The 26,469-nt window shown below is 43.3% G+C and overlaps 1 protein-coding gene across 4 annotated transcripts in view; it reads left to right on the plus strand.

The window, feature by feature from the left end:
- AMOT (angiomotin) overlaps positions 1–26,469 on the plus strand; it is a 70,317-nt gene that overhangs the window by 33,282 nt on the left and 10,566 nt on the right. For all 4 annotated transcript variants that reach the window (XM_068151998.1, XM_068151999.1, XM_068151996.1 and 1 more), the window contains 7 exons: positions 4,991–5,444; positions 7,168–7,312; positions 9,108–9,200; positions 11,709–11,854; positions 22,759–22,908; positions 23,932–24,122; positions 26,266–26,388. In XM_068151998.1, coding sequence (XP_068008099.1) covers positions 4,991–5,444; positions 7,168–7,312; positions 9,108–9,200; positions 11,709–11,854; positions 22,759–22,908; positions 23,932–24,122; positions 26,266–26,388 — 1,302 coding nt within the window. The remainder of the gene's footprint in view (positions 1–4,990; positions 5,445–7,167; positions 7,313–9,107; positions 9,201–11,708; positions 11,855–22,758; positions 22,909–23,931; positions 24,123–26,265; positions 26,389–26,469) is intronic.

Here is a 26,469-nt window from a genome sequence, read left to right on the forward strand (position 1 = left end):
CATGCTTCACCCTCCCCAGTCTGGGAAAGGAATGGGGCTGTGTGGTAAGTTTAAACCAGTCTGCAAACAGTTTGCCTCACCTGCTCTTGGGCGGTGTAAGTTTGGGAACACATGTATGTTCCTAATGATGTTGGTTTAATGTAAATACTGTGCATGCCCGAGGCATCTGAGCTGTTATTTGGAAATATAAAGAAGGTTCAGAGTGGGACTGGCAGCAAGTGAAGCCCCAAAATCCTGTTCTCTTCCCTAGTAACTGCACTTTAGCATCGGCAATGAAAACAAACCTTCAGGTCTAAGAGGAGAAGAGAAATGCCTTGGGCTCAGTGTCCCGTGGGTTTGGAAGCTCTCCTGTGGCAGAACAATGAGAGATGAGGAGAAAGGACTCCTGTTGATGTAGTTTTGGGTGCAGAGGAAGCTCGCTGTCTCTCCGATTCAAGCGCCATCCTCTGCCGGGAGCCCAAATGGCTGAGCTCCTGCTGTGGTGATTAATCCCATTGACTTCACAGAAACTTTCGGAGAAGGAGTTCTGCAGAACTTGTCCCATAATTAGTAAATCACTTCTGTGCACTACGTTCCCCTGAGCAGCATCAAAGTGGGGGATAATCAGGTATGACTAGGGAGCAGAACAAAAATGCATGGGTTTGATTTCAGCGGTCTAATCAAGTGGAGTCTGCTCCCTCCTGCAGTCAGCGTTTCCTGGTTTGTGCAGGAGAGCTGGGGAGGAGAGGGGAACTGTAGTTTCTTGAGCATGAAACAGGCAGGAGATGCTGGGAAGGCAGAAAAAATTTTAACGAGCCAGAGACCTTTCCTGATCTCATCATTCTTCTGCCCCACTCACTTTGTTGCTCTGCCCGCCAATCTTCTGCGTGACTTGATGTTTGCAATCCTGGCAGACTCCTGATGGTGAGGTTTGCTTGCAGAGCTGCTCTTACTCCAAATCTCTGTCTTCATGACTTAAAAGCCAGTGTGACCCTTGTGGTTGCAAGACCATAAATCCAGGTTTGTATTTGGCCCGCATGGTGCATTTGTCCGATATGCAGCAGGGAAGCAGAGATCTGTGCATGATACAGTCTCCAAAAAGAAGTTGTGCTTTTAAAGCTGTGCTTTCAGACTTGCTTGTGGAAATTATTGCTCTGAGCTTTTTTCCTTCATGTGGGGTTTTCAGCTCTTTTATGACTGCAGCAAACGGAAGGAGATTGTGTAATTCTGTTTTCCATGTATTTGGAGAGTCTTGTTGCTGCATTTTTACATGAAGTGGTTAGTTGGGATGTAATTTTGATTATTGCTGCAGGGTTACTCAGGGACTGATCTCTCATGGAGGGAAGTTTTTACTACTATTCTATCAGCAATTCTATTAGGTGACCCCAGTAGTGATGTATACCTTAAAAACTTGCAGTCTGGATTAAATGTTTCGAAAAATCTTGATACAGGCCAGGAGGGCCAACAGCATCCTGGCCTGGATCAGTAGTCAAGCAGGACGATGGAAGTGTTGATTGTCTCTCTGTACTTGGCACTGTTGAGATCACATCTTCAGTGCGGGGTTCAATTTTGGGGCCTTTGCTACAAGAAGGACATTTTGATGCTGGATGAGTCCAGAGAAGGGCAAAGAAGCTGGCAAAGGGTCTAGAAAACAAGTCTTGTGAGGAGTGCCTGAGGGAGCTGAAATTGTTTAGTCTGGAGAAAAGGGAGCTGAAATTGTTTAGTCTGGAGAAAAGGAGGCTCTAGCAAGACCTTCTTCTACCTGAAAGGTGGTTGGAGTGAGGTGGGTGTTGGTCTCTCTAGTAATAAGCAATAGGATGAGAGGAAATGGCCTCACGTTGCACCCAGGTGAGATTTAGGTTTAATATTAGAAGAAATTTTTTCACTGAAAGGGTGAAACACTGAAACAGGCTCCCTGGGGAAGTGGTCGAATTCCCCATCCCTGGAGGTGTTTAATAGATGCAGGGATGTAGTGCTGAGGGACATGGGTTAGCACCAGACTTGGTGGAGTTAGATAATAATTGGAGTCAATGATCTTAAAGACCTTTTCCAAACAAAGCAAATCTAGAAGCTCAGTTGTGCACGTTTATTTCTGAATCTCTCAGTCCCAAATTGGTTTACCAGAGAAATAATTTCCACAGTTCTCATGTTAAATAATGAGATCTCGGAGCCAGGTATTTTAAACCCCCACAATACATATAAATATTTCGTAGGGCAAAGTAGTGGGGATGCTGAAAAGTTCTTTAAATGTGTAGGTAGAAGCTTGCATATTAGATCTTAAAAGGTGTGGTTGTGCCCGTGAAGTTACAAGGATTTAAAATCATGGGGTTGTGCCTTTTTTTTTTTTAATATATAATAGGATGCATTATCCCAATTGTGTTAACTTGTTTTGCTGGGAATATGAACCCCTTTGTGACATTTTGGAAGATCTAACGCTGTTGGTATTACAACAGAACTAGAGGCTCCCAGCTCTCGTGTTTCGGTTCGAACCCACGAGGTTGGTATCATTTCAAGATGACAAGAGGCTTCGGATGCCAGCGCCAAGATGTTGGAAATCTTGGAAATGTATTTTGTTTAGAAATACCCAGCCATGATTTCCTACAGTTGTTCCTTACAGTAGGTTTTTAAAAAAAACAAAAAAGTGGTTACCAGGCCTGGACTGTCCCTTCAGAATGTAGCTGCTGCTGCTGTTTTCCTTTGGCCATCCGCATGTTCATTAGGGCTCAGGTCCTGCAGAAATGATGAGGTTCTGCCCGTGTTTCTCTGCTGGCAGAGTGATGAGATGCTTTTAGTCAAGTAGCTCAAATTGGCACCTAAATAGTTCTCATTAGCCTTATATTATTAACACACTGAGATCAGCAAACTCAGTCTCCCGGAGTTTTCAGACTGGAAGAGAGTATTTTGTAGGTTCCAAATTGGAAAGGTGGTTTTTTTGCATCCATGAGGCAGATAGAGCAATGTATTTCTTGATCAAACTTCTGCAGGTCACCACAGTTTAAATGTCACAGCAAGGTTATTCCCTAATTGATTGTAAAATCAAAGTAGAGGAGTGGGGTATTAGGTAGAGAATCAGCTCAAGCTGATGAGTGGTTTCTGAAGATGAAAAGTTTTAACTCTGCACATAACTGGATGAACCGGGAAAGGAGCTGGAAACCACCTGTGACAAACCAGGTAACCTTGAGCATGGCATGTGATTTGCCTCATTTTTCATTGTGAGAATTGGCAACTAAAGGTAATGAAATAAATGGAATGGTGGTGGAGCTGACCTCCCAGGAGGGGAAGAACCAAATTGCTTCCACTAAACTGAGCATTCCTGAGGAAATTAATTACACATCTCTCTTCTGCACGACCCCTGAGATCCTCACACTGCAGATGAGCATTTCTGGGGGGTAACACAGCTCCTGAAATGATGTTACTGGCAGGGATCACAGTCACCCAAGTGTGAGAGAGAGAGAAACTGTGACTAGAGCAGTAATTATTTGTTCTTCCCCAAAGAATAATGGCCAGATTTGTGTCCCCGTTAGGAATTTGAGCATCAGCTTGGCAGTTGCTCTGCACCTTTTCTGTGGGAAAGCGAGGAAAATGAGATGTAAGATGCATGAGCTTGAAACAGCAAACCCCGGGCTGAGAATTTAGTATGAGGTCCTACATGTGCTGCCAACCAGATGTGAGTAATGCAGACGTTTCCTCTTTGGACTCTGTGAAGAGTGGATGCGTTCTTTCTGCAGAGAACAGGAAGGATGATGCTGAGTGTTTGCACAGCAGCTGAGAAGGCCATTGTGTAACCCTTTATTTCCCAGTTCAGCTTCATGCTTGCTGCTGTCAGTTGACATGCCACTAATGCTCCTGGTGTGGTGGGAGAACTATGCTGTGGGCTGTCTTCTACACCCAGTATCCCTGCTGCACTCTGCAAAGCCAGTGTGTAGGGCCCTTTCTGTGAAGGCAGACATCCAGGTATTCTGTAGAAGCCATGGTGACAGAAGCTTTTCTGGCCAGGTGTAACAACAGCATGTGTTTTTCCAACTGCAGGGCTGAACTGTATCCCAAAGGCTGGGAAATTTTATCACAACAGGAGTGTTTCAGAACATACTGAGCTGCCAAACTGGGTCTGCACCAGGCTGTGCTCTGTGTTTAAGAAGATACTGGCTACAGTATGGAGAGTGACTTCAGTTGTTAGAATAAAGAACATGTAGAGAAGTTAAAGGTTGGATGTCTTTGGAGGAGGAAGCAAACTGTGCCTCCTGAGGTCATCCAAGAACAATAAATCCACACAGTCTTTTAAGAGAGATTTCCTACTTGGCTAATGCATCAGAAATTGAGCTGGGGATCTCCAGTGCCTGGGAAATGTGAGCTGGTGTAGCTTGGAGTTAGTTCTGTGGTAGCCTCAAGCGTGTTATAGATTACTAGGTCTGTCTTTTATATCCCGTAGAGGTTATTGTTAGGAGCAGTAAACATACCTTCTGCACAGGATTGAGGGTGGTTCTGAATCAAAAGGCTGCTTCTCATTCTTAGGTTTGTTTTCAGATCCTTTTAAGTGTCTCATTTGACCAGGCTTCAGCTTCTTGGTTGATATTCCACAAAGCTGAAATCCTTTTGTTTCCTCTCTGGGAGGTTGCACATTTCAGAACATAACAAAAAAAAATGCTCATTCCTAACTGCTCAGTTTAGCCATTTTATCCACAAAGTGTGGAGAAAAGTTCTAAAAAGAACTTTGGGCAGTAGTTGTTGATGGAGTTTCTCTTGCTATTTCTGTGCAAAATAAACTCAAGAAGAAAGATCTTTGTGTACTTATTTTCTGAGAATTGTGTGAATTTGAAGCTGCTTTGGGGTTTTTTGTGTATTTTTTTGTTTGTTTTTAAAGAAACTTACAAAAATGAGGAAAACTTCATATATAAGTCTTTTGTGTGCAAAGATGTGTGCATAGGAGCTACACAGGTCATCTTATGCCTTGTAACTTGATTTGTGCACTGTCTGCTGCATGACTTTGAAGCTTCTGCACTCTGTTTTCCAGGCAGAACCCAGATGTGCAGCTGCAGTTACAACAAAGACCACCTCACCACCACAGCCCAACTTCTTCCTTGACATCCCTGGGATCTTTGACTTTGCTTCAGTCTCCACCACCATCCAGGCTGTCCCCTTCCCAGCACCAGCAACCTCTGACTCCAAGCCAGGGAGATCCTGGCCTTCTGCCACGGACCCAGCAGCCATTCTTGTCCAACCAAGTCCATCAGGGAGATTTGTACCGACTATGCCAGCCCTTCCTAGGCCCACAGCAGCAGCAAGGCGATTCCTATTCAGTAATGTCCCGGGCTCAGCAGATACCTTCTCCATATCAGCAGATGCCAGTAGATCCTTTTGCCATAGTTTCCAGAGCCCAGCAGATGGTGGAAATCCTGTCAGAAGAGAATCGGTCTTTACGGCAGGAACTGGATGGTTGCTATGAGAAAGTGGCCCGGCTGCAGAAGGTGGGTGGGGTTGGATGTCAGGCACTCTCCTGTGTCTTAGTATTGTCCATAATTGAATCATCCAATCTGCAACTGTTAAATTCCTTGCCTAAGGGACTGATCATCTACTTCAGAGTCTTTTATATGCAGATTGTTTAGTCTGTAGCCTGTCCCTCTGGGCAGCAATTTGACTTTGTCAGAAGATAGAATCAAAGCCTTCAGTTTTATTCTGACAGCTTATTGACCGTGCTCAAAAGAGCATCCTCATCAGCTGTCTAGAAGAGGCTGACTTCTTGGCTTGCTTAGTTAAATTAAAGCTAGTGTTCTTATGTCCAGGATAGCAGGAAGGGTCTATTTGGAATGACACAAGATCATAGTCACTGAAGGAGGCAACAGGGGACATTGTTAGGGAACTGTCTGGCAGAACAGTGTGCAGGGCGAGTATGGCTGTTATGGCTACATCAGATGTTTAGGCCATAGGACTGAAACTAACACTTCTGTCACTCTCAATACCAGATAGCCTCCATGAAAACTTCATAGCTTGTTTTGGACCAAGCTATTTGCCACCTTTGGCTTTGAAATAAGTAGAGTAAGTGATGTTAAAACATTAAACCAAAAGTGTTCTGTTGAGACCCATCATTAGGATGCATGTGTAGAGGTATTTGCACTCCAGCCTCATAGGAGTAACATCTTGCTGACCAGTGGCTTAAAGCTGTGCAGCAGGTCAGCTTTGCTGTTGCCTTGCAGCTGTGAAAAGGCTGATGCTACTTGCAGTTTAGGACTTTGTGAGCCTTGCTGTGCATTTTGTACTGAGCATTCTCCAGGGCCAGAAAAATGTGTGGCTGCTTAAAATGCTTTTTTGAGTCCAGGTGACCAGTGTGGCTTTCCACACGCATCATTCCCTGTGTTACTTCTTTCCAGGGACATATGTTAGCTTTGTGGGGTTTTGTTTTGCTTTGTTTTTAAGATTTCTGGCCAGGAAATGCTTTAAAGAAATGTTTGACAGCTTCCTGAGAATGAAAGAAGGATAAAAATGTACTTCCCTCCACCCTCCTGTTGATCTTTCACTATAGACAATGCTGTTCTGTGGATCCATACTACATGCCACTAGTGTAGAGGGCTACAAGTGAACTTGTCCTCTGTGTGGCCAGAGCATCTTTACACTGGAGGCTAAAGGAAGGATTTAACATACATTGCTGCAAATGTTCCTTCTTTCCATTTAGTAAATGGAACTTGAAAAAGCACAGCTTCTAAGTTGTAGAAGTGTAAACACAGAACGTCAGGAGGTTTTGTTGTGAATTTGGGGCCACAACAATTACAGATCTGCAAGCTCATCAGTAAGACAGGATGCACCACTAGCATTTTTTCTAACTGCCTTTCTGTTTTATTTTACTTAATCAATTTGATATCACATTAGCTATTTACATTTTTTTCCCCCCAAACAAACAGTAGTGGCCAAACTGCCCTGGTCTTATTAAAAAACAGACTACATTTGCACTTTTTCATTTTCTTTCATATATGAGAAATTGTTAGAGCCTGGAAAGAGAACCTGGATCTGTGCTTCAGCCATTAGTATTCTTTATACAGACGAATCCATCACAAACCTGAGATGGTTGTTTCACTTAATGTATAGGTGTAGGTTTCTTTCAATGAAGAAAACTTGGGAGAAAGCAATCTCCCTTCTGAAACCGAATTAAAATAATTATTAGTGATAAAATAGTGTTTGTTTTCACTTCCACTGCAGCTGGAAACAGAAATTCAGCAAGTTTCAGAGGCATACAAAAACCTGGAGAAATCATCCTCTAAGCGGGATGCCCTGGAAAAGGCCATGAGAAACAAGCTGGAAGGAGAAATTCGTAGACTTCATGATTTCAACAGGGATCTACGAGGTGAATGAAGTAAAATTTCCTTATTTTAGTGTTTTGTTTTTTTTTAATTATTTTAAATTGTTGTATGTTCTTGGCAGGTCAGTGTTTTGCTGCAGAATTCACTGTGCCAGCTGACATGAGCAGAAGATGGCAGGATACTCTGGTGTATTCAGTAGTCTCAGATTTTAAGCTCTTGCTGGCAGTATGGAAAAGACAGGTTTAGGAGAGTGCTATTGTCTCACATTTCCAGCCTGTTTCTCATTGAGAAGAAACATCTGACAAGCCAAATACCATAAACCAGATGCAAGTCTGGAATTCTCCCTTGTCTTATATCCCAGAGACAATTTGTACAATTTGTTGAGTTTACACAAATGGAAAGACTTTTTGCTGACTGCCTAATACCGCACCAGGCACGTTCACTTCATTTCCTGTCCAGTGACCCTTTTGCACTGACACACAAACTGCAGAATGTCTGTTCTTCCTGAAGGTCTTGTCAGTCCTTATCAGTTTAGGCATCTGGTTTTTTGGATCTCCCTTCCTTTTCCAGAGTGAGATGTTATTAGTGTCTGGCTCTTGCTAAGAGGCTGAGGCAATGTGACGGCTGGCAGTGAAGAGTGATGTTGAATGGTATTTGACCTTAACAGAGGTAAAAGTTTATGCATTAGTTTGAGAGGCAAAAAACATCTGCAGTTGGAGATGTTTAAAGGTGCACAATCAATCTTTAAACTGTAAACTTAGTTTTTTTTAATGAAAGACTTCTGACTGTCCTGCATGTACAGGAGTGGCTCAGGGAACTGGGCCTGTTCAGCCTGGAGGAAAGGATGCTGAGGGGGAGACCACCTGGCTCTCTGTGCCTCCTTGAAAGGAGGTTGGAGCTAGGTATGGATCAGTCTCTTCTCTGTAGTAACAAGTGGTAGGATGAGAGGAAATAACCTAAACTTGTGCCAGAGTAGGTTTGGGTTGGATTTTAGAAGAAACTTCTTCACTAAAAGAAGAGCAACAGGCTCCCCATGGAGGTGGCTGAATCCCCATCCCTGGAGGTGTGCAGAGATGTGGTGTCCTGAGAGACATGGTTTAGCACCAGACTTGGTAGAGTTAGATAATGGTCAGGCTCAATGGTCTTAAAGGTCTTTTCCAACGATTCAGCAGCTCTGTGCTTCTCTGTCATCTGCTCTCACTGCCCCATGTCTTTTACTAAGGCTGTGCTCCCAGAATTGTTTTGTCTCCAAGAAGGAAGGCTATATGGTGCCCAGTGTTGTTGAGGACGACAGTACACAAAGGCCTGCATTAAATGTTACTCGTAATAAAGCACAGCAGAAACGTTTCATTCTTATTTTCATAGACATGTAAATTCCTAGCAGATGCAGCAGCAGAACTGTTAAGCTGTACTTCAGGGTTTTACACTTTTCCCTAAAGTCAGGTAATCAGACAACAGTGATTTAATCTTTTCACTATTAAGATTTAGTTGAGAATTATAAGGGGATCTTTTTAATTATCTGGATGGTAAAAATAAGGCATCTCAGGATTTATAAAAATGGAAAAAAATAAACTACTTATGTGTTAGAATGGTTTAAAGTAATTTCTTTGGAACTCTATTTAACCTGTTTTGTCACATTGAGAATATTTTTCTCAAGGACATAACTAGAAGCATTTCAAAAGTGCGTGCCAGCTTCTGACAGGCATTTTACTTTCTGCTGTGTGGAATTGGGGGATCCATTCCCTTTGCTTGCATTAGAAATGTCTTGAGCAAATGCCACTTAATGCTTGAAAGTTCATAATTATTATTATAAGTTCCTTTTGCTGAAATATGTTACAGAACGTATGGAGACAGCCAACAAGCAGCTTGCTGAGAAGGAATTTGAAGGCTCTGAAGACAATCGCAAAACCATCTCTCAGCTCTTCGCACAGAGTGAGTTATGTAGTCATGATGGGTCAGTAGAAACGCTCCAGTCATCCTGGGAAGGATAACACTGCAGCAGGTTACCATAGTTCAGATTTGTCAGGTTTCTGCTGGGACAGAAGTCAGGGCAGTGACAGTCCAAAAGTGCCTGTGGAGAAAGGAGGAGGGATTGAAGGGTGTAGTGTTTTTCTGATGGCGTTTATTAGGAACTTTGGAGCCAGTGGAGTTTGCAGTTAAACTGTGTATTTAACCCATAACCTGCAGGGTATTTTGTCCACCTGTTTTGTCCCCTGATAGCTTTGGATTTAAACCTGTCCAGACTGACAACAGTCCTAGAATGAGTTAAGGCCAGTAGGACTGGAAGTTGGTAGGTCTTCTATCTCTTTCCTCTTTAATTTGCCACTACCCTATCTAGTTCAACAGAAATAAAGGGAATGAACACAGCCTACAGTGTGCTGAGCTGGGTAAGGGTCGTTACTTCTGTCCACAACAGTGGATTTATCACAAGGCAAACTAAAAGCCAGCTTTTCTCTCATCTCATAGTGTACATATATAAAAAGATAATGCAATAAAATTGCATTTTCAGTGGTGTAACACACACTGCTTCTACCCTGACAAATGCTGCTGTCTCTCTTGTGTTGTCTTTACCATATTCCTTGTGGCTTACATTGTAAGCAGATGGCTGACAGAATATGAATTCAAAACTCCCTGTGGTAGTGCAAAGTCTGTGAGTTTAGTCTCACATCCAAGCTGGATGGACTTTGAGGTTCATAGGTGTGGAGGTCAAAGCTATGAAGCCTCACATTCAGTTTCTCCTTTTGGATGGATATGGAAACCATAGTGCTACATGTCATCAGTCCCAGCATTTCTAGGGGTGCTGGAGGCACTTGTCAAGTGAAGCAGTACTCCTGTGGGGAAAATCTGGGACAAAACCCTCAAAAGCCTTGCTGTTGGCACTTAGAGATTAAGAAAATGGACTGCCAGCAGTGACTGATACCTGCTGGCATAATGCCACCCCATCTCATCTCTGCCCATTTTCTGTAATACATTTTAGTGTGTAGATGCTCTCAGCAGCTCATTTCTTGGGTGGAGGAGAAATAATGGGATGGGAGAGATGGGGAAAGATAGGCAGAAAGTGACATTAGCTTTTGTCCTTGTGTCTTATATCACAGGCTAGCTCTGAGCTGCAGCCAGTTTGCTCTGCAGAGTTCTGTTGGTGGACAGGTTTGTTTTGCAACCTGTGTGTGGGCTGTGTTGATTCCCTAGCAGAGGGAATCTTTAGCTACTCTGTTGCTAAAGCTTTGCTCCTGGCTCTCTGCTGGCAGAAGAAAGGGAATAATTGTGGCCCTGTAAATATAGTTATGCACATGCTTGCACAAACGGGCCTGTGTGCTTCATATGCAGTCTGTCCTAACACCCAGGATCTCGTTCCTGTTTTTCAAGCCTTCCACTCCTTGTCCTCATTCCTTTGTCGTGGGATATTGCTTTCTGGAATGCAGTTTCTCTGGTGTCATCAGTGCTGGGTGTAGATCACTGCAGGGAGTATTCTGTGGTTTTGTACCCAGTAAGTGTGTTAATGTTATCATTGTAGCTGGTTGGCTTGAGCTGGGAGTGACAGCATACACGGAGGACGTCAGCTCTGTGTTGTGGCTTTGCTTTACACCCCTGTGTGATAGTCTCCAGTCCCCAATTACTTTATCCTATTTATGTTTTTCCATGAAGGCAGTTGCCCTGTTCCTCAAACACACAACATAGCTGCTCCCACTAGCCTCAACTCTTTCTGGAGAGCATCAGGAAAGGACTGGCTGCTGTCTTTGGGGGTGACTTTAGAGCATCGATATGAACTGACAGTGCTGGGCAAAAGGCTTTCTTGAGCTGCAGGCCTGCTTTGAGCAGTGACAGATGTATGTGCCTCAATTGTGGCCGAGGGAGTCAGTTTTAAGGGCAGTAGAAAAAGACTGAGGAGTTCTCATTGCTCATTTATTTTCTGACTCCTCTGAAGGTGCTGCCAGTAAAGTGGGACAACTGGGTGTTACTTTGAGAATGAGGACAGCTGCCCCAGGCAGAACAGCCTTCTTGTTTCTTGGTTCAGTGGGAAAAAAAGGAGCACAAGTTTTTCAGGCACAGAAGTCTGCTATCTCCTCTCCCCAGCCCTGGATATTTAAATTACCTAGTTTGTTTTCTACTGCTGGAAGCTCAGAGGTAAAGAAGTGCCAGGTTTCACTAACTATCTGCATAATCAGAGCAAATTACCTAACTGTGTGAGTGATGCACCTTCTATTCCTTCTCACTAGTGCTGTGGCACATTGTTAGTTGGAGGTGCCATGCTTGTTTTTCAGGGTTACAAGTCCTCTTCCTTGAAAGCCATGTACTTATTTTTACCCTTAGCATGAGATTTGCATTCTCTTTTGTGAGAAGCTCCAGTACAATCTTTCCTTCACCTCTGCAGTGAAAGACTCCTGAAAGCTGGAGTAGAGACACGTACTGGCCGTTGATGATTCTCACTTGTTTTGATAGACAAAGAGACACAGCGGGAGAAAGAGAAACTGGAAATAGAACTGGCTGCTGCGCGCTCCACCAACGAGGACCAACGGAGACACATCGAGATCCGAGACCAGGCCTTGAACAACGCTCAGGCCAAGGTGGTGAAACTGGAGGAGGAGGTAAGGATGCTGGGAGTGAGAAATTAGGGTACTTTGGATTCCAGTAAAAGTGGCTGTGAGAATGAGCTTGTGTTGTGCAAATTGTAAGGTAATCTGCTGGCTTCAGAGCTGTTTCTATCAGCTTAGCTTTGTGTTGGTTTGCTAAACCACTGAACTGTGCACAGATAAGCCACAAATCTGTATTTCCTTGGAAGTGCTTTCGTCTGAGCAGCCATGTTTCGTTTTCTTTTTGTTTCCACTGATAGAAGTGGGCTGGAACTGAACTCCCAGCCCTGGCAACCTCCTGAACTTGGCAGTAGTTCAGATCTGGATCGACTTTTAACTAATATCCAATGAATGCAGCTTGTCCTCTTGCCAGGTGTTCTGCTTACAACAGGTTATCGCGCTGCATGGTGCAGATCACCATGTGTGCCCAGCATTTATAATAAGCTGGGCATGACCTTGGTTGTTTTCTCTCCCTTTCCTCCCAGGAGAGGGTAATACATTTGAGCTGCTTAGCTGGGCAGTGTTCACAGGAGTTTCTTTTGTAGTCTTGTCCCTGCCACTCACACATGGTTCTCACCTCGCTGCCATTCTGCGTCACAGTGCCTGTCCTCTTTCCTCCCGCCTACTCCTTTCCTCTTAAAGGCTTCATTTCCCACTCACAGCCTCTGCTTCCTTTACTCCTACTCTTCCTCCATGGAGAGCCTCTGGAGGAAGTCTCATGACCAAGCACACTTCCTCCACTGCAGATTTGTTCTCTCCTTCAATTCTGCATTCTTCCTGCCTGCCAGCACTCACCATCACCTGAAGTTGAGCACTGTGCCCATATCCACCTGCATTTTGCTGTCTTCAGAGACATTCCTCAAACCCTCCCCTTGCCTACTTCTGCTTCTCTCTCCATTCAGAATCCCACTGTGCTAAGACAGAAGTGACCAAATACAAATTGAACATCCTCCTCTCTTGTCTTGCTTGCCTTCCTCTTTTTCCAGGTACCAGTGTAGCTGCCTCATTAATTCTAGCCTGCTCTTTTCTAAGATCTGTAACTACCTCAGTAGCCCTTCCCCTGAACCTTCCTGTGTTTCTTTCTCTGTTCTTAATTTTTGCCCCTTGCAGAACCCTTCTTTTAACCTGCTCAGCTCTTTCAGGATGTCTTAGAGTTACCTGCCATCATACCTTATTAGCCTTTTTTGCTAGTGCTCCACTTCACTCTCATTTCTCAACCACATCAAATTCAGACAGTTGCTCTTCCATACTAATCTTAGAATAGTTTAGTTTGGAAAAGACTTTTAAGGTCATTGAGCCCATGGTTTGCCCAACTCTGTTTCCCTTCTCCCCTTGTTGCTGAGAGGATATCTTTGTCCTTCTCAATTTCCAACCACTCCTTCCTCCCCACCCCAAACAAGCACTTCTCTGCTTTCTCTCACACTGTCCTCACCTTCACTGCAGGCACTGTCAAGGCAACTTTGAAGCATTCCTTGGTGTGATGCTCACAACATAGTTGGCAGGGGCTGGGAGCAGAGCCTACTGCTGTTCACACTAACCCAGACTGCTTGGCTTGGCCTATTCTACATGCGTGTTTCCACCTGTTGCCTCCAGCCCCAGATTCAGGCTGTGGGCTTTCAGGGCAGTGAGCTTTCATTTGTACAGCCCTTAGTGTCACCGGGCTGTGGTCCATCACTGGGCAAACCAGGTTCTGTGCAATGCAAATTACAGAACCAAAAAAAGAAGAGCAGAGTCAGATAAATGCTTAAACCTCTCTGGCCATGCTCAGCCTTGCACACAGCTGACAAGTCAGTTGATTTCACTAATTGCAGCATCTCTTGGCAGGGCTGACTTGCACCTTTGTTGCTCAGGGGGACAGGGAGCATTAGGTTATAGGGTAATTTAAATGTGACATGATTCTCTTTGGCTCTAAAAGTCTTCTGTCATTTGATCCTGCGGTGTATTGGAGCTCTGGCTTTTATTCAATTTTCAGCACCTTATGCTAAAATCTGCTGTGTAACTAACTTTAAGTACACAGGACATCCTTGGGGCTTCCCAGGAACTCTTCACATACTTGGAGCCAACCTGTGTAGAGGTGCTGTAATCATCCAGACCAGCACACACAGCACTTGTCTAGGCTCAGCCTCTGTGAAGGAACCAGTGTTGGTCCCTCACAGTGAAGCTGAAGCCTTTAGGGATAATAATAATAGTGTGTTTTCTTTTCAAAAGACCTCTCTTGTTTCAGTAGAAGAATTGGGTTCAGTGCTGTTGCAGAGTATTTCTGCCTAGGTGGAATAGTAAAATAAGTAAGTAACTCTGGGCTTGCATGATAGCTTAAAACCCACAGATATGCTGATCTGGAGTAAAATGCCCTGCATGAGGGCTTGTGGTCATTAGCATCCAACCTTTGCTCGAATCCCCGGGTGTACAGGAAGTGCCACCCTTCCTGTTGTAGATAAATATGGAAGCGTCTCAGTGAGGCAGCAGGAATTAACTGTGCTTTTTCCTAGAGGTGAGGGGGAGTAAGGGGAAGCAGAAGGGGTAAAGAATCACTTTTGCAGGTTTGCTAAATGACTTTTTAATGAAATACTTAAGATTATAAAGCCTTTGTTGCCTCTTTAGAATTAAATTGTAGGGACTTCTCAAAACTTCAAGCTGTTTGGTGACTTTCCAGAAGACAGGCAAGCAAACTGTTCATCGCTCAGGGCACCATTCAGAAGGGCCTGTAAATGTCAGCTTAAGTTAGTGACTTCCAGTGACCAAGATACATGGATAATTTGTCAAGTATTTCTTTTATTCCTGCTTAATCTGAGTTACTAGTCCCTGTAAATGTCAGGAGTTTCCAGACTGCAGAAGAGGGTGGAGTTTCTTAGGCTAAGGTTTGGCAGCCAGTCTGGCGCAGGGCCTGAGGGGGGTGTGCTTATTTCAGTTGTTGCATCCTGTAATGTAAGTTTTCAGCTTTATTTCCCCCCCACCTTCTGTTTTGACTTCCTACTAATCAGAGTTGCCTTGCCTTATATGCACCACAGTCTTCATAAAAAGGATATTGCCATTTGAATGAGAGCTATAAGCCACACATCACTGTAACCAAATGTCAATGTTGCATTTGAATTAGAACTGCCAGATTCTTTTTAAAATCCTTTGCCTGAATTGCCTGTTTGGACAATACCACCCATCTGTAAAATGTTGATACTTGTCTACTCCTATAGAGATTTAGGAGCTTTTATATATACTGGATTTTAGCACCCAAGTGAGATGGAGGGGAGCGAGAAAGAGATGCTAAATGTGATGGAGCAAGGAATGATCTTGGAGATAGTGAAGTACAGCGTGAAGCATTTGGAGGCAGAAGTAGACATTCCCTGGTCTGTTAGCAGGGGTGAGATGACTTGAAATTTAGAACAAGCTGCCATTGAAGTTTTCAACAGTGTGGAGTTTATTTCTGCAAAGTGCTGAAATGGGCGAGTGATCACAAATATTTAAAACAAGCTTAAATATGTCTATGAACAGACTTGCTAAGTAAGTTTTATATGTAATATTTAAACTTTACTACTTCTCTATATAAAGATATCCAGGTATTAACTCCTATTTTCACTTCTCATTTTAATTCTTCTCTTTGGGAGGTGTTCTGCACTTATGCATAAGTCAGCAGCTTATTAAAAGTTTTTCTAGTGAACTATTAGTCTGTTGTGTTTTTTTTTTTTACATCAAAACTTCAAATCATTACAAGCAATGAACTTGAGATGAATATATTTGAGGTAAAATTCTTGTTGGTTTCAAAACATATATCATGGTCTGGATTGGAAGAGACCTTAAAGATCATCTAATTCCAACCCTTCTGCCATAGGCAGGGACGCCTCCCACTAGATCAGGTTACTCAAGGCCCCATCCAACCTGTCTTGGAACACTACCAGGCTTGAAGCCTCCACAACTTCTCTGGGCGACCTGTTCCAGTGCCTCACCACCCTTGCAGGGAAGAATTTCTTCCTGATGTCTAACCTATATCAAGCTTTTGATGTGAACATTTGAATGAATGCAGCATGCAGCAGGTTTACAGCTGGTAGATGGTCACAGATGGCCTGTATGTGTGAGCTTTGAAAATAGTCACATTACCATGATTTACCCAACATCTGCTAGCATCCACCTTGAGGGCCTTCAGCAAACAGAGCATATGGTTGAACTTTGCTTTGCTCTGGGCCAAGGGCAGAATTGCTGAGTTTACACAAAGGACCATCCTGCCCAGCCCAAGACTGGGTAAACACTGCCTTACTCTGAGTCCTCACCAGGCTTGTAATATTGCAGGAGAGAGTTTGATGCCAAATACTCTATCTAACCACAGCTGTTGAAAGTAGAGGGTACAATTGCTACTGTTTTTAGATTTTATAAAAAGAAAAAAAAGGAATTTCCAGAACTTTTATTGAACTTGGTCATTTCTACTTATCCTGGTAATTCATGCTGTGGAAGACCACAGTTTAACTTAAAAAAGACTGTGGTTTCTTTCGTAGTAGTGTAACTCATTCCTTCACTCCACCGCTTTGCAAGCCACTGTTTTAATGAGTGCCTCAAGGAGACAGCTTTGAAAAATAGTGCCTACCACTGAGAAGTTATAAATAGCTACTCCTTGCCATGTTCCTGCACACACCTTGCAGTGGAAAGAGCAGCTAGACATCACCTCTAATAGGTGCAAATTGAGAAGGAAGAAGTTTGAATTAAATACCTTTCTGCAAGTGGCTTGTATGTGGAAGCTGTGAGATGTTTCAGCCATCAGAATTCAGCATAAACCAGCTATCAGAGCTAAGTTATGTTCATTTCCCACTCAGCTATTGTGGAGAGTAATAGCACACTAGCTCTGATAACACAGAGTGTTCTGTCTGTGGGGAAATGTAGAAATACTCATTTCCAAGTGACATCTATTGTCTGAGATACTTTCAATGCAGAGCTCTGGCTTGTAGGGAAGAGACCCAAAGGAGAGTTTGCATGTTTGAAGGCTTGTCTGTTTTTTTCCCAGTCACTTCTCTGGGTCTATAAAAAGATAATCTGGGCCTCCACAGCTTTGTCTCATTTAAATGCTTAAACTCTCAGAGCTACATAACTATTCCTTTCAGGCCAGAGTTGTTTTTAAAGAGGGCAGTTTTTGAATGGCTTATTTGTGGATGGGTAAGGTGGAGAGAGAAAACTCCCTTTCTTCCCTGTAGCTGATTGCGTGTGCAAGTCTCTAATGACCTGTGTTCTCGTAACACAGGGCTAGCTTTTTATTGCCCTGTCACTATTTCTCATATTCTGCCTCTTGGTCATTTTCTGGAGATGGCTTTGCGAGTTAAAACTTACTTTAACACCAACAGAGAGAAGACATTATGGCATTCCCCTGCAACAAATGCAATTCCTTAGCAAAAGGATAATGTTACCAAATTGCTTCAGCATGAGTTCTTGCTGAGGCCAGTGGTGCCTTACTGGGCCTGAATTCAAACAAACTGGGGGTTCAAAGGCATCCTAGAGGAATATATTCCAACTCCATAAGGGAGAGGTGGTTTAAATGTGCTTGCTGTCTCTTCATTTTATTTTTTTTAACTGCATTTCTGCCATAGCAGGCAAATTCTTGTGGGGAAACACATTTTCAGCTGCATCTGAATGGATTCAGCTTTAGGATAAACCCAGAATGTAATGAAAACACCCTGAATGTATTAAACAAAGGACTTTAAAGACATCAGAAGTAGTGGGTGGGAGATGAGCAGATGCTGACAAGTGTTACCAATTTGCTGCAATGGGAGCTGTCCAAGACGAGGAGGATAATGGCTGGGTTTGTCAAAATGCCTGTGAGAGTTTCTGAATCACTGCTAGCCGTGCAGGAAGCTTCCTTCCCTAGAAAAACTCTTTGCTGAGTAATGCATCTGGAAGCAATGGGTCTCTTTGAAAAAGAAGATCCTTCCTTCCCCCTCACCTGCAATGTCCCAGAGTCCATTTGTCCTGCAGAGGCAGCTGCAGTCCAGAGAATGTTACAGCCTCCATCTCGCTTGCTTCTAGTGATTTGACAGTAAAAATTCCTCCTTCCTGTATACCCCTGCTCCCTGTGTTGTGTGCATGAAATCTCCCTACCCTCTTCAGAGCCTTACTTTTGCCAAGGGCCCAGGATCTTTGGAAGAGATTAAGTGGTTTGTTAAAGCCTAAAGCAAATGCAAGAACAGAGTTTGTTTGATTTTAGCATGTTAGCCCCTTTTCTGATGGGCAATTGTAGTAATAAGCAAATGTCCCTATTTCTGAAGGAAGGTTTTCTCCTCGGCCATTGATTTCAGACCATGCAAATGGTCTCTGTATCAAGGAAGCCTGCTGCCAGGTGTTATGTTGTCTTGGGAAATCTTTTCTCCTGTGATTCAGAAGGCTCAGTTTCAGTTTTCTGGGTTCAGTGAATTTATTTAGAGTGGTTGATTCATTTTCCATTGCTGGAGGCCGTGCAGTTCAGGGATATTGGTGTGCAGACGTATTCAGGCAGTGAATCTTTCTGCCTAACTTGGAAATAGATTGTTCTCCAGGAAAGCCAGACTCTTGTGAGCAATGGAGCCTCTGAATCCCAAGTGTATTCTACTTCTCCCAGCTGGCACTCAAATGCAGAAAGTAATCTTGACAAGGGATAGAGGAAATAAAATGAAGACAGAAGTCCTTGATCAGGAAGCCAAGGAATGTTTCAGGAGTATTCTCTCCATCAATTCACACTATTCTGTATTGGATTTCTGCAGTCCCAACCCAGTCTTTGCCTGCTGTAATTTCTTGTCCTTGGTTCTGATACAGGATTTGTGTAAACATTGTAGTGAGTGTGAACTGGAGAGTGGCTGCTCTTGTTTGCAGTGGTTTAATGAGAAAATCTTCTTGATAAGACTTGTAGCCTGACCTCTGCTCATTGGTTGGGGCATTTTCCAAAGCATTCAGGGACTGACCTGGAGAAGATATGCACACAAAGTTGTGCCATGTGCTGTAGGAATGCTGGGAAGGGATACAGTCATGCTGAAGTTCTCTGCTGTGTTTTCCAGACATGTGCTGAAGTTATTTGAGATCTTACCATCTTAAAGAGGTGTTGTAATAAAGACATTATTGTGAGTAAAATGCTTTGCATTTTCAGAGCACCCTTCAAGGCAAAACAGTTACAATACATTACATGAGCTTGCTTCTTAGTCAAATGCAGCACCATCAAAAGGAAAGTTACTATCCTGTCAAATGGATTTAAAATTCTATACCAAAGGGTGTGACTGCATCCTTATAAAGCTTCAGGAATGAACTCTTATCTAGAGCACGTGTTCACTGCAAGGCTGTTGCAGAGCAGAAAATTCCAGAGTCCTTTGATGCCATCTCCCCCATGGTAGGTGTTGCTGTGGCCCTTGGCACTGAGTTTTGGTTCATTGCTGGAAGAGAGAGGGTGGGGAATCTATGGCAAATGACCAGGAACAAGCCTCAGCATACTGCCTTTTTTAATTTCTCCCATCTCACTTACGTCTGCAGCATCCTGGCAATGCTCAGAAAACTGTATCCAATTCCTGTCTTAGGAAGACATGATCATACTCTCAATGTATGGTAATGAAACCTCTCTGTGCTTGAAAGAATTGTTCCCTGATCCTTGATTACATAGAGAGGACAGATGAAAATTTCACTGGTAGCACTTCTGGAGAATCCTGGTTCACATACAGGTAAATTGTGCCTCAGAAGTACTTAGAGTAGTAGATGGCAGAGCTGGAAATGAACCACACTGCCAGAATATGCAGTGTGCAATGAGTGCATGAAATGAAATAATCTGATCTAGAAAGGGCAGTTATGTCAAAAGGCACATGAGGAAAGCTGAGCCATCTGGAGCACAGACATGCCTTTAAAGCTCACTGAACATGTGTCCCAAAAAACTGGATATGATTTGGGGATTGCTAACATTCCTCAGTCTTCCTGATGCTGGAAGTTGAAGTTTATTTTGTGAAGGGGCTATGAAAAATCCACCTTGTCCTTATGAAAAGCCATGGAAAGAGCCATGCCTGTACTTTAGGTCTGGTGCATGGGTTAGGCATGTGCAGGCAGCGCTGCTACGTTGGGCAACAGCTTGTGTTGCAACATTTCACCTGCAGGTTTGGCTGATGGAAGCATTTTCAAAGTGAATATTTCAGTGGAATTTTTGTGTTCCCATTCTTCTTTTGGCTGGGCTCTCGGTATTCTTTGAACACAGGCCAAAATGTTAATTCACACACAGGCATACTCAGGTTTATTAATTATGAAACTAGTAAAATGTTGTCAGTGATGCATTCTGCAAGGGGAATTTTACTTGCATGTTTAAAAAACTTCTCAGGAATTTAAATGCTTTGTGGTAGATAATAAGAGATCAAGAGGTTCTTCACCATGAGAGTGGTGAAACCCTGGAATGGGTTGTCCAGGGAGGTGGTCAAGGCCCCGTCCCTGGAGGTGTTTAAGCCCAGGCTGGACGAGGCTCTGGCCAGCCTGATCTAGTGTGGGGTGTCCCTGCCCATGGCAGGGGGGTTGGAACTAGATGATCCTTGTGGTCCCTTCCAACCCTGAATGATACTATGAGATGTCCATCCTTCCTTCCTTACTGTTTTTTGTGCAGCAGACTAGGAGAGGAGAACTTTTTTTTTTTTTAAGGGGTTATTATTCAGCACAATGCATAATACTCTGCTGCTGGTGAATTTATTAGGTTGTGCCTACTCTTGTGCATGTCAGTAAGCTCATATGCAAAACCAAGATATGGAGTGCTCTCCATTGCTGGGTTCTTCTGCTGACACAGAGTTTATAATTTTTGGCTAGTTACAGAACAACTTTGAGCTGCTATTAATCTAAGTGTAAAACTAGTGCATTAATCTCTGCTTTATTAGAGTCTGACAAAGCTTAAATCAGTGTTGTTAAGCACTATGATTTAGAATAAAAAGGTTTATTAAGTATAACATTTTTATTGATTCTCTGCAGAGCAGCACTGGAATATTAAATTGTAGTAAAAGGTTCTTGTCCCTCCCTGCTTGAAATCATGAGCAATCCAAGAATAAAAATACCTTTCTGCTGCACATGTATGGGTGGGAAAGCCTTTGGCTGGATTACTCACTATTTATTGTAACTTTTATTATAAAATACTTGTTTGGGGAAAATCCTCTAGGGCAGCAACATTCATGCTGTGAGATTAGATGCCTGCTGACTTCGTGAAGAGAAGGATACTGTGTCTGGGATTAATAGTGTTTGGAGATTTTTTGCTCTCTCTGCTATTCACATCCCAGTCTCTGGTTTGCCTGAAGGAACAGGAGTATGAAAAGGGAAAATTTTGAAGAAATATCTAAGACCTTCTCAGAAGAAAGGTGCAATATAAGAATGGCTTGTGTTGTTCGGATCAAAGCCTAGCAAGCCTAATGTCCTGTCTGCACAGAAACTTACGGCAGAGTCCTAGGGAGCACAGTCAGAATGGGTCAACAAACAGCGATTATTTCCCAGAATCCCTTCCACTTCCAAGGACTTCTGAGCCAAGAGTGGCATCTTTTGTCTTTATTATCCCTCAGTGGACTTTTCTTCCATGAAACTGTAGAGTAGCTCTTTGAACTCATGTAAGAGAGCCTGTGTTTGACATTGTGCTTCTCTAGACTTTGGCTCTGAAAAGTTGCCTTCTTCCTGCTATTTTTGTATTTCAGGGTTTATGATAATCTTGACTTAAAAAGCAATGCCCCAGTTTTGCTGCAGAAGACCAGCCACTTGTGATTCTCTTTTCCTTAACAGAAAATTCTGTCCATAGGTTTGCAGAGTATCAGGATGTGGAGTAACCTTACTAAGACAGTTATTAGGAGTCTCATTGCTTATCATGAGGAGAGCAGCTTGGTTTGCAGGATGATCAATGGAGGAGGATGGGAGAACAGGGGCAAAGAATGGAGTAGAACCTTTCAGGTCACACTGGGTCAAGATGACCAAGATGAATGTCTGGACTACTAGAATAAACCTGCCTGCAGTGTGGAGAGAACACAGGATCAAAGCACATGCTAGACTTGGCCTGTTAATTATTTTGTTGTTGCAGGACTGGAGTAAGATCCAGCAAGTTTTGACTGAAATTCTGCTCAAGCTCCTAAAAACTCTGCCAGCAGTTTTCAGTTTTGCGCTTAAAAGTGCTCCAAACTTGTAGACCAGCTCCAAGTGTTGTCTTTGCTACAATTACCTTGGTAACATGGGTCAAATCACTTGGACACTCTCTGTTGTGAACCTAGGTGCCCCTACTAGTCCATTGCTGCAATAGATAATTACCTCGGTTTCCCATGGGGTCACTGAGGACAAAATGAACAAATATACCTAAGAAAAAAGACCTGTGATGTCCTGAGTGTTGGGTCCAGAGTAGAAGTCTGAGGAATGCTGACGGCTGTCATAGGATCATAGACTGGTTTGGGTTGGGAGGGACCATTAAAGGTAGTCTAGTCCAACCCCCTGCAGTTAGCAGAGGTATCTGCAGCTGGAGCCCCAAACGACCTGACCTGGAATGGTTCCAGGGTTGGGCCATCTACCACCTCTCTGGGCAACCTGGGCCAGGGTCTCACCCCTCTCAGTGTCAACATTTTTTCCCTTCTCTCCAGCCTGAATCTCTCTCTTTTAGTTTTAACTGTCACCCTTTGTCCTATCACAACAGGCCTTGGTCAAAAGGGTGTCCTCATCTTTATCAGTCCCTTTAAATACTGAAAGGCCACCAGATGGTCTTCCTGGAGCCTTCTGTTTTGCAGGCTGAAAAACCCCAACTCTCTCAGCCTGTCCTCACAGCAGAGGGCTTCCAGCCCCCCATTCATTTTTGTGGCACTCTAGACCCATTCCTGCAGGTCCAACTGGTCATCCAGGCGTGTTCTTCCCAGCTGGTCTTTCCGTGCTCTGCAGTGTATGCAAAGCCAGAAGTTCAGTCACTTGTTCTCGTTGTTTGACTTCTATTGCATTTTCTTCCTTTGTTTCAGCTCAAAAAGAAGCAGGTCTATGTTGAGAAGGTGGAGAAGATGCAGCAGGCCTTGGTTCAGCTGCAGGCAGCATGTGAGAAACGGGAGCAGCTGGAACACAGGCTGAGGACCCGGCTGGAGAGAGAACTGGAATCTCTCCGGATGCAGCAGGTACCTACTGTGTCTTGTAGGGTTGGACACTCTACCCTACACCACACAAGAAAGAAGGGCAGTGAATTTTCAGGTTATCTTTAGAAGATTAGTTACTCTGTCAAGAAAAAAAAACCCAAAACACTTTCTTGTCATGGTTAAGAATTCTGAGCTGAACATGAAATAACCTTTCTGCTCATACTTCTTGCCTTTGAAACTATTTCCTTAAGTCAAATATCCTGCTAATCTCACATAGAAAACTATGCTTTTTACCAGCTGAACTATCAGCTCAGCAAATTTCTACTCGCCTGTTTTGAAACACTGCTTGTCTTCCAAATCTTGCTTTTAGACCTGGATTATTTTTGATCCCCAGCTACTTAATCCTCAGGTATACATTGATCATATTGATTTAATAACCAGATCCTTTGAAAACATTCTTGGGTACGTGTGTTTTTTTTAACGCGTGGTAACTCTTGTAGTGTTTTGCTGGAATGGTGTTGGAATGTCTGTGTACCTCACAAATTATGGATGGGGTGCAGACATCAGACCTGAGCAGCGTATAATCTAGGTCTCAGACACACGTGGGGCTTTGCACATGGAAAAAGGCCTTAAGAGGAATATTTTCTACCTTAGATATTTGCTTGTTAAAATTGATCAGCTCTGGAATGGCACCAGGAAGCACTCTAGCATGGGCACTGGAAGCAAAGCTCTCTTTCTTGGGAGCAGTGTTTGATGTTTTATGACTTTTGAGCTCCAATATTTGGAAAATAGAAGGAGCCTTTTTTGCATTATGTGAGCTTGTTTCCTGGTTTTGACAGAGGGAGGCTGAACTGCCCCTGCAGATGTTTTAGATTAAGCTCTCAACAAGACCATTACCATCACCTAGTCTGCCCAACGTGGTTTTGCTCTGGGGAGTTCTTGCATCACACCAGTACTGCTCTGGACCAACTTCTGTCCTTCAGACAAAAAGCAAACAAGCCAACCATGACTCTTACAGATGCGTCCTGAGACTTTGTTGTTGTTTTTTTCACTTCTGAAAATCAGCGTCAGGGTACATCTCAGGCTGCCAATGTCTCAGAGTACAATGCCACCGCCCTTATGGAACTCCTGCGTGAGAAGGAGGAAAGGATTCTTGCTCTGGAAGCTGACATGACCAAGTGGGAACAGAAATACCTGGAGGAGAGTGTGATGAGACAGTTTGCTTTGGATGCAGCTGCAACTGTGGCTGCTCAGAGGTAAACAAGACTTTTTGTAGTGCAAAGATTATTTTCTTTTTCCAGTTCAATGCCGTATTTCCCACCAAGGAATGCTGTCATACCACCTTCCCATGACACCATGCCTTGTGGTCTGAACAGATTCTCAGACTTCTGCATCCAAGTGAAGCTTGGCTGCCTTTCCTGGGAGCCATGCAATTGCCAACAGTGAGAAGCTTTTTTCCAGAGGAAGACTCCTCCACATGCAGGAGCCATTTTCCAGAATGCAGTTGTTCTGAGTCGTTCCTAGAAGCTGTTGGTACAAAAATAGGTATATGTGAGAAGGGTTGGTTTTATTAATTTATTTTTTTTTGAAAGCAGAAATCAGTCCTTGCTGAAGTCATGTGAGATGGGGTGAGCTTGGTGATTCATGTCGTTCACACTGAACGGGTTGCTTGTTCTCCAGAATGTTTTTGCAAATTACTTTGTGGTATTGTCCTCAACATGGTTACTAACCAGAAACATCTACTGGGAAATCTGCTTAAAACATTTTGCTGTGTAGGGAGAGCACTGCTTGTGGGGGTGGGAAGGGTGTCTGAAATTTGGTAACAAGCTCACATTCCAAGACAACTGTACAGAAACACTTACGGCTGTAAATAGGCCCAAGTGCTTCAGCTAGTTGGTAAACAAGAGCTGTTATCAGAGTGCAGCTCTTTAGTGTTAGGTATTACTTACATATCATTTCACTGCTCTCTACTTTCTGGTTCTCGATGGCAGATTTTATTTTAGATTGCTTCAAGAACCAGACTCAAACAGGGGTATTATCACAGCTGGCTTCCTAGCTTGTAAGATCATACTAGAATTACAGGGATAAAGTTGCAGATCTGCTCTGTTAGCATTTAAACACTTATCTTATCTTGCTCCAAAAGCAGGCTGGGTTTTTTTAGAGTATTGATGCTTTTTGTGTATGGCTTTTCACCTCCCCAGAGATTCTCTACAGGCTCTTGCTACTGCTTGCCCTTAGAGGCCATGTTACATTTTCAGCGTGCACTGATAAGTAGGGGCCTGGTCTATTGTTTATCATGGAATGAGAGGGGATGTGTTAGGCCTGTCCAAGTTTTCTAAATGAGTAAGAATGCCCTCCAGTCATGAGTGTTTTTCCATTTCCTTCTAGCTGCTTCTCCCCTAAAAGAGAGTATTCCATTAATATCCATACTTTTGCAAGTTAATATGCAGTTGGAACCTTCACAAATATAGGCTATTAGGGATTCCACCAATTTTAGTGGCAACTTGTGCACAAATTTCCCTTTTCTGTGGAGCTGAGGCTGCAGGAAGGATGCTGCACAGTCCAGGCAGGAGTCCGGGTGGCATTAGGTGTCTTCAATAAATTACCTTCTTGGGCTGCTCACATTGGTGCTTTGCTGTTCCCAATCTGAATTTTTGCAGAGTTAAAGGCACATTGACTGGACAGTTCTTAGACCTGCAGGGTCTGAGAGAAGAGATTTCTTACAGCCAGTTGGAGCTCTTGGCAGCTCCGTATTTTTTGTGTTGTATTTTTTGTCTAGTTATGTTAATGCACATCTCTGTCAGTATCATGCTCCTGATGTTATGAGTCATAGAGTGATACAGAACACAGCACAGTGACTCTGTTCTGACAGCAGCAACAAGTAGAATGAAATACTCCATGATGTTGTGGTTAGTGGACAGAACAGCTATCACAGTGTTTACATCAGGCACTATATGGACTCAGTCTAAAACTGTTTTCAGCCCACTCCCAAGTTTTATGGACCAGGCTGCTTAAGAAACTTCTATGCTTAGCCTCCCTTGATATTCAGATTCTTTGTATGATGCTGTTGTTGAAAGGGGATGGGAAAAAACTTTTTATCTGAAGTGAAGTTTGTGCTGTTTTAACTAAAGAAAAGTGTTTGGTGGTACCATCTGTTTCTTCCCCATGTCCTTGGATTTGCCTCATCCATCAGTTTACAGTAGTACAATGAATCATAGAAGGCACTGGGTTGGAAGTGACTTCTAGAGATCATCTAGTCCAACCCCCCATTAGATTATAGATCATAGAATCAGATTATAGATTGGCCTAAGATGGACAGTAGATTGACCCAGCCCAAACTCAGCAGATAGTCATGTTTGTTACTTTTGTTTCTTCATCTGTTCTACTGCTTGTTCTCAGGGACACGACAGTGATCAACCACTCGCCTAACCCTAGTTATGACACCTCGCTGGAAGCTCGCATTCAGAAGGAGGAGGAAGAGATCTTGCTTGCCAACAGAAGATGCCTCGACATGGAGGGAAGGTAAAACGCAGTTTGGTCCTATTTGGCTGCTTTAGGACAGATGTTTTAAATTAATTGCCTGGGTAGATGCCTCAGAACCAG

Source organism: Melanerpes formicivorus, unplaced genomic scaffold (assembly GCF_026170545.1).
Source record: "Melanerpes formicivorus ecotype bairdi unplaced genomic scaffold, bMelFor1.0.p_v2 SCAF_22, whole genome shotgun sequence".
NCBI lineage: Eukaryota > Metazoa > Chordata > Aves > Piciformes > Picidae > Melanerpes > Melanerpes formicivorus.